The sequence below is a fragment of the Aulonocara sp. 'chitande type north' Nkhata Bay genome, linkage group LG13 (genome assembly GCF_057382095.1).
Source record: "Aulonocara sp. 'chitande type north' Nkhata Bay isolate Kocher_YH1m ecotype deep benthic linkage group LG13, A_spYH_male_GT1.1, whole genome shotgun sequence".
Lineage (NCBI taxonomy): Eukaryota > Metazoa > Chordata > Actinopteri > Cichliformes > Cichlidae > Aulonocara > Aulonocara sp. 'chitande type north' Nkhata Bay.
Window position 1 is genome coordinate 7,607,932 of NC_141356.1, and position 12,716 is coordinate 7,620,647.

General features: G+C 40.6%; 1 protein-coding gene across 9 annotated transcripts in view; it reads left to right on the top strand.

The window, feature by feature from the left end:
* Window positions 1-12,716, top strand: part of sorbs1 (sorbin and SH3 domain containing 1) — a 42,434-nt gene that overhangs the window by 12,031 nt on the left and 17,687 nt on the right. For 3 of the 9 annotated variants that reach the window (XM_086258460.1, XM_086258459.1, XM_086258455.1), the window contains exons 6-14: window positions 27-168; window positions 1,686-1,828; window positions 2,295-2,355; window positions 2,498-2,572; window positions 4,283-4,342; window positions 6,782-6,817; window positions 6,926-7,028; window positions 7,938-8,052; window positions 11,124-11,207. In XM_086258460.1, the coding sequence (XP_086114586.1) occupies window positions 27-168; window positions 1,686-1,828; window positions 2,295-2,355; window positions 2,498-2,572; window positions 4,283-4,342; window positions 6,782-6,817; window positions 6,926-7,028; window positions 7,938-8,052; window positions 11,124-11,207 (819 nt within the window). The remainder of the gene's footprint in view (window positions 1-26; window positions 169-1,685; window positions 1,829-2,294; window positions 2,356-2,497; window positions 2,573-4,282; window positions 4,343-6,781; window positions 6,818-6,925; window positions 7,029-7,937; window positions 8,053-11,123; window positions 11,208-12,716) is intronic. The other 6 variants (XM_086258463.1, XM_086258457.1, XM_086258456.1 and 3 more) reach the window with 5 other exon arrangements.

A 12,716-nucleotide genomic window follows, 5' to 3' on the forward strand; every position in this document is an offset into this window, starting at 1 on the left:
AAACTTGTATCTTCTGTCACTTTCAGAACAATTCATCTGAGAGCATAAAAGAAAATCAAGCTCCGTTCTCCACTGACATTCAGAACTCGGTGACATCGACTCCCAGCTCTGTTTATCCCTGCACCAGCATAGTTAACCCCACCATAGTCCTGCTACAACACAACAGAGGTGAGCACACCTGTCTGTAGGTTGGGGGCGACAGATATTAAGAAGCTTAAAATTGCTTGTGTGCCCTTTTAGGGAAGCTTGGTGGTATTAAGTCATATATATGTCACTCAGACCCACTGAATGTTGCACTGGAGCACCGGCATGTCAGATCAAAAACACACATGCAGAGGGACCAGCTGCCAAAACACAGAATAACCTCAGCTTACAGTTCAGGCACTGGTTGTGTTGCTTTTCTGCTTATCACTCCGCTACATCTTTACTTAGCGAGTAGATGTTTTCTGCTGTGTCAGTGTTCAAAGTCTCACATGGAACATTTAACGGTGTTGTTGTCTCTGTCCGCGTTACATGTATAACAACTGCTTTCACACATCACTGCTGAGTCACGTTTTACTTGCCATGTCTCTGTCCGTGTTTGTTTCACAACAGAACAGCAAAAGCAGCTTTCTCATTCTGAAGGTACGCACTGAGGTCTTGTTGATGTCTACAACATATAACACTTTTTTTTTTCATTCGTTCGACTGCTCGCAGAAGTGCTGCTTTTATTAAAGCGCAACACCTTTTTCATTTCTCGACTGAACCATCTGTGTGCTCACCACCCCCCTTTTCCCGGTTTCATGACTAACTTTTGTTTGTTAGTTTGATACAAGCGTCATGAAGTAATAAGTCAAGATACTGGCGCCAACATGTTACCATTTTTGGGAACGCAGTACGATGCTCAGGTTATACAGAACACATTTCATTTCCTTTTTGTTTGATGCTGTTTTTCTTTTGTGTTGCTTCTTATCAAACCTGGGATTTTAATCTTAGACTTTATTGTTCCCGTCACCAGTGGGTTACATGGAAAAATTACTGATTAGCATGAACTTGAGTTTTGTAGGCCGGCTTCTGTTCTTTCATTTATTTACTTGACATTGGACAGACCTTATCCTTATCATTTAAATCCAAGTGTGTGTGACTGAGCCTGTCGTACCACTGAGAAGTCATGTAGAAAACAAAGACAATATACTTTCTGATATTTGTCATGTATTTTATGTAAAAGGGGCATGAAAGGCAGTATACCCAAAATGCATTGTGTAGCTTACTAGGATGAGCTGGTGACCCATATTCCAAAGACATTTTTCATCTGGATTGCTGGAAATACACTGGTGGCACTATTATTAAGAGTCTCCCTGTTAAGTTAAAAGTTGAGTTTATTAGCAGTAGAAAACACACGTAGCCAGCTCAGTAAACTGAGCTACAGGCTTACTCTGCTTGGTAGAGCGGTATTAATATCTGAATCACTTCACTGAGTGAAGTATCCCAGTAAGTAATGGTGGTTTCCCAGCATAAACAATAAATGGGTGGTGGAAGTAACTTAAGTAAATAATGTACTGCATCTGAAATGTTCTGAAAAGTTATTTCTTGCACAAATTTTATATAATCTCTCTTCATGCTTCTTGGTTGCTTGTGCTGCCATATCACTGGAAATGTGTTGTGAGCTTAGCTTTCTTTTAGCTTATTTTTCTTGTGCTTCACAGACCCAACCCCAGAAAGGGACAAAAGCCCCGAATCCAGAAGTGAAACTGTCAGTCCAGTCCCTGAAATGGACGGGAAGAGGCAGCGGCTATCACTGCACTCCCCTGTGCTGAGTCCTCTCAACAAGCCCATTGTGCCTGTACGGGTGAGCGATTAAACCAGCTGTCGAATGAAGACTAATCGACTCTCTGTAAATGTTTATTAATGGGTGCTTTGTTTAGATAACACATGAGTGATTAATGCTACAGTAAAAGAGGTATTTACACAAAAAGCATGACCACATGTCATGCTTTTTGATGTGATTATTATTTTTATTTTTATTAATCGTTGTAATAAATATAATATATAGTCCTCTAATCACACTCATAGCAGGTGTGTGTTACTAATAGCACTCTCACATTTAGGTGTCAGCTTCACAATAGCACTGCATCAGAATTAACGTTAAATGAGATGCTGTCATTCTCATTTGTTGCACTTTATTAAATGAAACAAAATGCTCTGAGAAACTCAGACAGGGGAACGTCTTCCTGCTCGAAAAGGATGCAGATGATGCTCTTCTGAAATTCTCATTGACTGGTTGTGAATTAATTGTTCCCACACTGTAATTTCAGAACACTGAAAAGTCCAAAGACTGGTATAAGACAATGTTCAAACAGATTCACAAAATACCTGGTAAGTCGTTTCTTTTTTTCTACTCTGTGTTGTTTCTCTGTTTGATCAGTTTTGCCTGGTCTGTTTCTGTCCCTGTGTGTCTTTATATATGTGTCTCTGTGTTATGTCATGCTGTCCTCTGTCTCTCCATCATTGTGCATAGAGCCTATTGAGGAAAACCCTTACCGTCCCACCTACATATTCCCTGAGAGCTATGAGATTCAGGTGAAATCGAAAGGTATCTGATGGCAGTAACTCCACTCTCGTTGGCTTTACTAATCTGCAGCCATCTTGGACCCTCTTAAATACTTCAGCTGTGTTTAATCTTTGCGCTAGTACCTACTCGCCTCGAAACGACCGAGCTCGAAGATGCAGAAAGGCTTTAATGTAATCTTTTCTGACATGTGTTTCTTAACAGTCACTATTACAGTAATCTTTAAATACACCGCAAGGTTCGTGCAGAACTCCTGATCACAGAACGAATCTGTTTGCATCTAATACTGTGCAAAAGTCTGGTGCCACCCCTTGTTTCGTGGAAGTGTAGAATATATAAGGAAAAAATAGAGTTTGTACAGTTCTAACAAACTTGAAAGTCACTATTTGGTTTGACCACCTTTATTTTTCAACACAGCCTGAACTCTTTTTGCGAAGTTTTCTAGTAATTTCTGTAAGTACTCTTTAATAATAGTTCTCCGGCCTTCTTGAAGCTCAGTCACAGCTCTTCTTTGGATTCTGGCTGCCTTTTGTTCTGTTCTCAGTCAAGATGATCCCACATGGATTCAGTAATGTTGAGGTCCAGGCATTGGGGAGGCCAATCCACGATTGAATGTGTTCCTGATTGTGTGTTTTTTTCTGCCCAGGTGTGCTTTTACTGCATTGGCAGTGTGTTTGTGATCACTGTCATGCTGAAAAACAAAGCTGTTGCCAATCAGATGCATTCTAGATGTTATTGCATTGTAAAAGGAGCTTGCAAAGAAAAGTGTCTGGTCTTCTTTAAGTTGCTTGAAGACGTTTCACCTCTCATCCGAGAAGCTTTTTCAGTTCTAAGGTCAAATGGCAGAACATTGGTATCCTCAAAAGAGCGTCCTTTATCCTTAAGATGCAGATGGACTGCTGAGTCTTGGCCTGTGGAGGTGGCTCTTCGAAGCCAATGTTCACATTTTGGACAGAGAGGACAGATGGTTTGAAAGAGGAGTGAAAGAAGCCATCTATGTCCACTGTGAGCGACCATCTTTGAACAGAGGCGGGGGTTTACGACACCAACTGTCTGCCATCTATAATCCAGTTTTGAGATCCCTCTCCAGACGACTTAACGCCCACTCACATCCTGGGCCATCTGACCTCAGGAAATCGCATGATAAGGTGGGGCCAGGTTTCACAATGAGCTCCCCTGAAACCCTGGCTGATTGGGACCCACACCCAGTTTCACACCTTGGCTCAGGTGATTAGAGGATCATCAGGGGGTCCTTTTGTCCCTCTGTGGGGGGAAACTCCCACTGGGTTTAAATCTGGGACTCTCCGCCATTTGACCTTAAAACTGAAGAAGCTTCTCGGATGGGAGGTGAAACATCTTCAAGCAACTTAAAGAAGTCCAGACGCTTTTCTTTGCAAGCTCCTTTGACTACGATGACCTGGATGACTGAGAACCTTCACAGACATATTGCATTGTAAACCAAAATCTGATGATGCTTTTCTGTGTATATAATTTCATCGATTTTCATCTTCAGTATCCCAACTGAAATGCAACACCAAACCATGACAGAGCCTCCGTTATGTTTTACAGATGTCTGTAAAGACTCACTGTTGTCCCTCTCTCCTGACCTCTCCTGTACATACTAATGAACCACGAATTTCACATTTGTATTCATTACTCTGTAAGACCTGTAGCCACTGATTTCCAGTCCAGGTTTTGTGTAATTTGACATATCTTATCCTTTTCTTCCTTAAGAATGGCTTCTTGATACTCGCTCTTCCACAAAGACCATTTCTGATGAGGCTTCAATGAAAGGTAGATGGATCAAGTTAAGGGCCGGATGCACCTCTTAGGTCCTGTGTCAGATCTTTGCTGGATTTTTTCCAATTTCTTAAGTACATGACTTTCAGATGCTGTTCGTTTGCTGTATGTAGCTTTTTGGGCTTTTTTTTTTTTCTTTTGTCCTCAATTTTTCCAATTTCCTCACATTTTTTTAAGGACATGCTGCAATGCCGAGACACGCTGCTGGTAACAAAGTGACTAAAATTGCAGTTTAAAAATTGATTCTTTGCTGAGTCGTTTGTCATTTGTAAAAACAACACAGGTTCAGCCCTTGTTAGGCGCCTGGTGCTTAAATGATTCATAGGTTAGTGTGGCTTAAAAAAACATTTCTCTGAAAATGGTCAGGTACAAGAACTTGTCATGGTCCTGGGCCATGTTGGCCCAGTATTCTTAGTTTTTATGTGTTTTTGTATTTTGTTCCCTATTTAAGATAAGATAAGATAGAACTTTATTAATCCCTCGGGTGGGTTCCTCTGGGAAATTCGATTTCCAAAAAAAGCACAGCAACGACCGAAGTTACAGTTACAGAATTGTTATATATATATATATATATATATATATATATATATATACACACACACACACACACACACACACACACACACACACACACACACATATATATAAATACAGAAACAAATATAAATAAAATATACAAAGGGGATAAATAGAATAAATAGGAATAAAAAAAAATAAATACAAGTGAATTGCACATTTCAAGTATTGAGTCTATTGCACTGTTGACTATTTACAAAAAGTATTGCACAAGGTATTGTACAGTGAGGTGAAGAGGCACTACATTTATGCCTTGGTTCCTAGGTTATTTAGTTAAGATGTTCCTTATTTGGTTACCTCCTGTGTGCCCCTGTGTATCTGTGAGCCCTCGTCTCTCCTTGTGTTTTATTCCATGTTTTCCCCAGCCTGTTATGTCTGTGTTCTCCCCGTGCTCTCTCTCCTCCTGTCTGAACCTCTGTGTACTTCCTGTTTTACTTTGACAGTCTCTCGTCAGTATGCGTCATGTTGTGTTCGCTCCTGCCCTGTCTCGTTATGATTATCTGTGTCAGCTGTGTTCCCCGTGTGCTCCCACTTCCCTCGTTAACCCTCTGTGTATTTATGTGCATGTCTCCATCAGGTCAGTGTCGTGTCGTCAATGTCTTCTCCCCGAACCTGTGTGTTTTTCTGTGTTCCCACGGTCTTCTGTTAGTATTCCCAGTTTAGTGTGAAACCTGCAATAAAGCAGTGATTTTGAGTTCAGTTCCTGCCTCTGTGAGTTTTGCGTTTGGGTCCTCATCTGCCTCCACACAGCCGGTTCATGACAGAACTGGACTGAAGTGAAAAAGAATACACGGAGAACTATTCCTCAAAGCTACTTAAAGAACAATATGAAGAAATGAGGGGTGGCACAACACTTTTGGACAATACTGTATGCTGTGGCATAACACAGTAGGAAAACGACAGGTGTAAATAACAAAATTATATAATGAGTGATACTTTTTATGCATAATTATCAAAAAATCCTACTTCAGGAGTGAAATAAAAATAACTAAATTCTGAGTTTTATTACAATTATTGAAACAATCATTGATTAAAGAAAAGGTTATCTCATCTACTGAAGTGTTATGATCATCCCCTGAATAATATACTATTTCCAGTTGATGCATGGATGATGCACGACGCCTTCAAGTGTATTTTTCCTTTTATATCAGAAAAATGTAATAATATTGTCATGTTCTTTTTTTTCTGTTAACCATCTATTACTACAAATTTCAGGCTGTAATCTTTTTTTTTAATATTTTGTAGATGCTTATTCTGACTTTTCTGCAATAAGGCATCTTTTGCATTATTTCCACCACTAGGTGCTGCTGTAGTCTCCTACATTAAGGTTTTTAGTCCGCTACCCAGAGTTGAATCTATGCAAGATCTCATAATAATACTCTACTAACCAGTGTTTAGGTTGAAGCACTAGATGGTTAAAGTAGAGTCTGGCTCATAGTTTTGGTTTTGGATTTGCACATCTAGCCACCACAGCAAGGTTTTAGGTCAAATGAAAGGAGATGCTCAGTGATCAACGTAGATGTGTAGCTGTGACTCTTACCAGAGCTCTCTGACTGTGACAGTTCTGGCTCTGTGGCTCTACAGTGCATTACTCAGTCAGACCCTCAGTGCTCATCGATGCTTGGATCCCCTTTTAGCTCAGTAATGCTTCCCTTGAAGTGCTTTGATTTGACACTCTTTGCCTGTGTTTGGTCTAATGGAAGGTGTGAGGCAAGGGAAAAAGCAGGAAAAGAGTGTCTTCAGTGTCTTCTGAATTATTTAATACTGTGCTATATTCATTGCTTTTTAAGTAAGAAAGACAGCAAGAGATAAAATTAATAATAAATCACTTTTTATTGCTGTACTTTCCTCTTTCAGATGATGGTCCTACCCCCTTTGGTTACTTGGAAGATGGTGAGTCTGGGATAAGTAGCTGTAGGAGTTCAACCAAAATAATGTTCTAAATTTGGAGGCACTATTTACACAGTGCAAGTATTGAGGTATTTATGTTCCTATTTCCAGTGAGAGCAGTCCCACGCTCAAAAAGTGAGAATGAGGTTGATTCAAGAGGCTGCTCGATGCCAGTGCCAATGCGGTCGTCTTCCCTCAAACCCTCTGCCAAAAGGTCAGCATCTTCCATCTGCCCCAGTCCAAAGAGAAGATGTTTGCTTTGATACTTAACACACAGCACAGTTCTGTTTGTGTTTGTTAGAAGAAGAAGCTGTTCACAGTTCGGAATACTTCAAATACTGAAATACTGCCTGTGTTTACCTACAGAGTTAGTAAGTGTAGATAAGCAGGGCTTACTGTAGTGGAGCAAAAAAATCTATTTATTCCCTGACTTTGAAAATCTAAGCATGCTTTGTTCCCATTGGCTTCCACCACTGTGTCCTCTAGTTTTTTGCTTGAAGTATGATTAGTGTCAACCTTCCACACCGCATGTCAGCACAGACAAAGGCCTGCCTCTGCGCTCAGAGACGTGAGTGATGGAGTGATGAAGGCAGACAGGTGATAGAGGATAAAGTGTTGCCCACAAAAGCTGCAGATGACATGTTGAGGACTGACCTTCCTTGTTCCTTGGTGTTTGTGGATGAAGCCCTGCGCTCCTAAACGCGTCGTTATCAGTGCTGCTGAAACGTCCCGCGTTGTTCTTGATGCTCATCAAAGAGGGCATGCTTTTTGTTTGCCCTATTTTTTTTTTCTGTTTTTCTGAATAGTCATTTTATACTTGACTGTCTGTTAAGAAATTCTCCCAGGAAATGCTGCGCTCTGTTTTTTGTTACCAGGTCCAATCTAGTTTATCTAATCAAATTACTCATTTGGCTCAACTGTGAATTGAATTTTCTGTCCTATCATCATTAGACGCAGAGGAGGAGGACAGGGAGGCAGGCATAATGAGGGCGGACGTCATATATGAATCGTAAAAAAAAAAGATATCTTAGCCTGTGCTGGTTGCTATGGAGACTACTTGATAAGGATTGGCTGTCTTCGATCTCACACCCCACCCTTCCCCAATTCACGCCTCTCTTCACAGGAATGAGTGGGAGCCCCCAGATAAAAAGGTAGACACCAGGAAGTACCGCGCCGAGCCCAAGAGCATCTTTGAGTACGAGCCGGGGAAATCATCGGTGCTGAAGCTGGAGAGAACGGTATGCTAGCCTCCTGCCTGTTTCTCCCCCGCCCTCTCTCTTTCCCTTCCTCTCTCTGCCTTTGTGTTTTCATGTCGTGTGAGCTATTCCACACTCCACCCATCATGCGACCCCCGCACCCCCACCACCTCCACTGTGTCTAAGCTCCTGAGTGGCAGCTTCACTAACGGCTCGGCAGGCGACGTATGTGTAGCCACTACATTCCTTAAGGGTGTCCTGTTGCGGTGACAGACGATCCTGTTTGGAAGCAAGCGGAGTAGTATCACTTACAAGGATAGCCATTGTCTTCCTGTGTTCAGTTTAAGGTTATTGGGCTGAATCGGCTCGTGAGAGCATCCCGAGAGTCCCTGCACAGACACTAAACATTGATCCTGTGTGTTTACTAGAGAGGAAATGCAATGCTCTCTGTCTTATGTTCATTTCTCACCTGGACACTTTGTGATGAGGAAATGATGCAGCATTACTCAGTGTCCTTGAGAGTTATCTTTTGTGTCTCATAAGATTCAGGTGGCTGTTTTTATATTTCCCTCTTACATAATATTGAGGACATGGGAATATTCGGTATTGTAATGAAGTACTTAGTTGGTTATGTAATTGCTGTCTGAAGCCCATTTACATCAAACTAGTAGATGTTTTTAGGCAAGATCTAGCCTGATTCTCCTAATGAATGCAGTGCCAACCAGTGCATTCATTAGGAGTGTGCTCCAATTCATCCCGGGACAGGGGTAAAATAATGAGCTCTGTTGTTTTTAATTACAAGCTCAAATTGTTATAATAGAAGAATGCGCTTGTTAATGGAGGTGGTCATTTTCCTTTCAGTCCATTCATGTTACACAAAGTTGTGTTGTTCTCCATATATGACTACATTTCTGCGGATCAAGAATGAGTATGCATGTATTGTTGGACATTATGTATCTGCTTGTTAATTAGATTAGAATAAAATTGATATGTAGTTCTTATTAAATAACAGCTTTGTGCCGGTAAAAGGCTTAAAGGACAGTTTTATATCCATTTGTATTTTATAGATAGTGTGTTATCTTTGGTCGCTGAAAGTGTTTTTCCTTTCTCCCTTCTAAAGTAGTAGACCCTGTGCACGAGAAAATGCTAACTTCCTGGTTTGAGACCGGATGTGGGGTTGTACATTTCCGGTAGCTTTACTTTGCGGTCAATCGCTACTGCGAAGATATACTCCACAATCATGTCCAAAACTCGAAAACGGAAAGATCGCGTTGAGTTACAAAGAGCAGAAGGTGGGAACACTCACCACTGTTGTGTCATAAAAAATCTAATGATCAACTTTGACGTTTAAAGAGTTTAGATCGATCAGTTGTTTACATCACTCAACACAAGCAGAACTGCATTACAAAATCAGAAGACACATCGTCCACATTCAGAAGCACATCTCTGTATAGTGACTGGTCTTATGATTTAAACAGGATTCAGCATTCAAACTACAGGTGAAGAATAGTCAAACCAGATGTTTCCCCCGTTATGTCGATATCAGCTAGTCAAGTACACACCTACACAGCATGTCAACAAACCGTGAAAAAAAGCCACACAAAAAATTAATGATTGCTGGTAAGGGTTTCTATACATTAGTATTTACGAAGGGTATGTTGTGACTTACCTTAAAAATTACAGTGGTCTCTCGCTATAACGCGGTTCACCTTTCACCTCGCTGTTTTGCTGATTTTTAGTGCAAGTTTGCATGCTTTTGTTTTTTTTACGTCACATTGTGTCCTGCGTCCTGATCGCTGCAGACGAACTCCTCCGTGACGTCTCTCCTGTACAGTACAGAATCGCTGCATCGATCGCTAGCAGTGTGACTCCGAAGTGCAGTACTGTATGTCAACGATGTCGACGAAATGTTTTGCACCGTCAAAAAATAAAATTGGCTACTTGATTTCACCTATCGCTGGTTATTTTTAGAACATAACACCCGTGATAAACGAGGGACCGCTGTTTACAGATACTGAGAAATATAAAATTTGAATCCCTTTTCTCTTTTGCTCTGAGGCGTGGGGGAAAAAACATCGACAAGTCGATGAACATCATTTACAGATATATTGGGTAAATGCCCAAGACATCTATAGAAATGTAAATCGCCGCTTGATTCATTCATTTGCTAAACTTGTTTTGAACCATAAACAAGGCACGAATAGGACACCGGAAACAAAGCTCCCCACAGGAGTTTCCACACCGGAAGTAGCGTATGCTAAGTGCACATAGTCTATTGTATTTGAAAAGATGCAAAGTTGCATTTAGACATTCAGCAGAGGCTAACAATATGCTTCAGTGGTTAAATAAATGAGTAAATAATACTCAGAGTTAAAGTCATTTTCCTGTAAAATATCCTCTTTGTATTTCTCAGTGTTTTCTCTCTAAACTGGACCATAGCTTTACAGTGCAGACAGGGAAAACATCGCCAGCTGCTTGTAGTTGTACATACAGTTTGTGTATGTGAGTATTGTATTGTTGAAGGCATAATTTGACATTTTGGGCAACCTGTTGAATTGTTTTTTGCCAAGCCTTTAAATGACAAGATGTATACCACTCCATTTGTCAAAATATCTAGCTAAAGCTAGCAGGTTAGCATAGCACAAAGGATGAAAATGAGAGAAACAGCAACCCTGCTAACAACTTATGAAACGAAATAACTTGTTACACTTGTGTTCACTGAATTTAAAGTGTCAGAAATGACTTCTTTACTTTTTAAACAGCAGTTTCCTGGGGTCTCTTACTGTCTGTTTCCCGCCTTTGTGCTAAGCTAAGTGACCTGTCTGCTAGCTATTGCTTTATAACAATCTTCTCATTTTCTGCTTACCAAGAAAGTAAATTAGTAGCCTTCTAAGATCTTTCCTGAACTATTCAAATATCAACTTCAAAACAATACAAATCATATCTTTAATTTATTTGAGAGCACCTACAGCGTTGCTTGAAAATTGTCCTGTTGGTTAGAAACTGGCTCAGTCAAGTCAATGTTATGGGCTCATTTCCTCGGTGTGTATATTCTGTGCTGTCTGAACTGTCTTCTCTTTGTCTTTCTCCTCCTCTTGTTACCATGCCCCTAGACTCAGGATGTAAGTCCAGAAGATGTAGATTTAGAGAATGAGCCTTGGTATAAATTCTTTTCAGAGATGGAGTTTGACAAAGCGGTAAGTGACTGCTGTCTTCAGACTTGACAGCATGTTGTATTATATTTCTATTGCATGTGATAACATCCATGTTCAAATATTGTCTAAACAAACTGTATGTCTGTAAGGACTACGTCAGTTTCTCATCCCTCTTTTATTTTTTTCCCTGATCGTCCTATATTAAAACAGTTATATGGTAATGTGTGAGAGGACTTTTTCTTTCCTCTTATACTAAAATTACTGTCATGTGTCACATCAATGTGGATTAATAATACCGATGACTGATAAGCTTTAGTCCGTCTCTGTTCACTCCTCTTAGACTTTTTATATTCGCTTTTAAATTTCTAAAAATAATCAACATGTATAATTACCAATCAGGATCAAACTTTCCAAAGGACTTTATATAGCTACTGTCATCCTTGATTATCATATCATACACAGGACTTTTTCCTCAGGTGCATCTAAAATAGAAACAATCTATTTTTGTTCCTCTTTTAACAAAAAACGAGCATCTCAGCTTTTTATTTGCACCTGTGAGGCAGAGTGAGCATATTCTATTCAGACAGCAGAAAACAGTGGCCTTTATCCATGTGCAATTTCGATTAATAGTGTTTAAAAGTTCTGATTATTGATTGGGATCTTTTGATGTTTTGTGGAAGCACCCTGTTCTTCAATGTCTTAATCTCAGAACCCAAGAGAAATCCTTTGATGTGCATCCTGCCAACTAGCATACATGTCATAAGCCAGAGGCCTGGACTGGCTGATTCAGACAGAAGTCACTCTTCACTTGGAGAGGCTGCAGTCCAAACGAGCATCAGGTTCCAAGATAATCCCAGCCACTTCAGATAATAATTGCTGTTTGTCTGCTATCTTTACCAAAGGCGTGCAGGCAGTGATGAAGCAGTATACAGTGTCATGACAAATCCATGCCTCGGGCATTAGTTGGCACCAGACAAGTGTAGCGCTGGCTTCACACAAACAGATGTTGATTCTCCTCACTCTCTGTCAGTCAGAGACACACCCTGGATCATATGAGGTGGCACCACTGGCTACGGCATGAGATCATGTCCTAGCATCAGCCAGACGTGGAGGCAGGCTCTCCTGTTCCGGGTTTGTGTATATGTGGAGGAGGTTTAGCGGTGGAGGCGGCCGTCTCTATCTCATGGCAGCCTGGATGTTTGCCAGATGAGCTCGGCTTGATGACTGGCTCCTGTTTAATGTCAAAGTCACTTCTAAAGCTGCACCTGGTATGCACAGCATTTGACCTTAAAGGGCCAGCCAGACACACTGGCTCATTGGAGTTTGATTGACATATCAGCAGTCACTTGGTATTACTGGATTAGAGATATGGAAGGAAGTCTCTAAAAATCTCAATTGTCTTCAGTTAGTTCTCTCTCTTTTTACTACTCCTAGAGTGCTGACAAGAAGAACCTCTAAGAAGAACTTTTAAGTCATTTTATATTATTAGGAAAAATGTTCCTAAATATAATAAAAGGTTTTTGATTCCTTGGTTTAAAACAAGGAATGGCC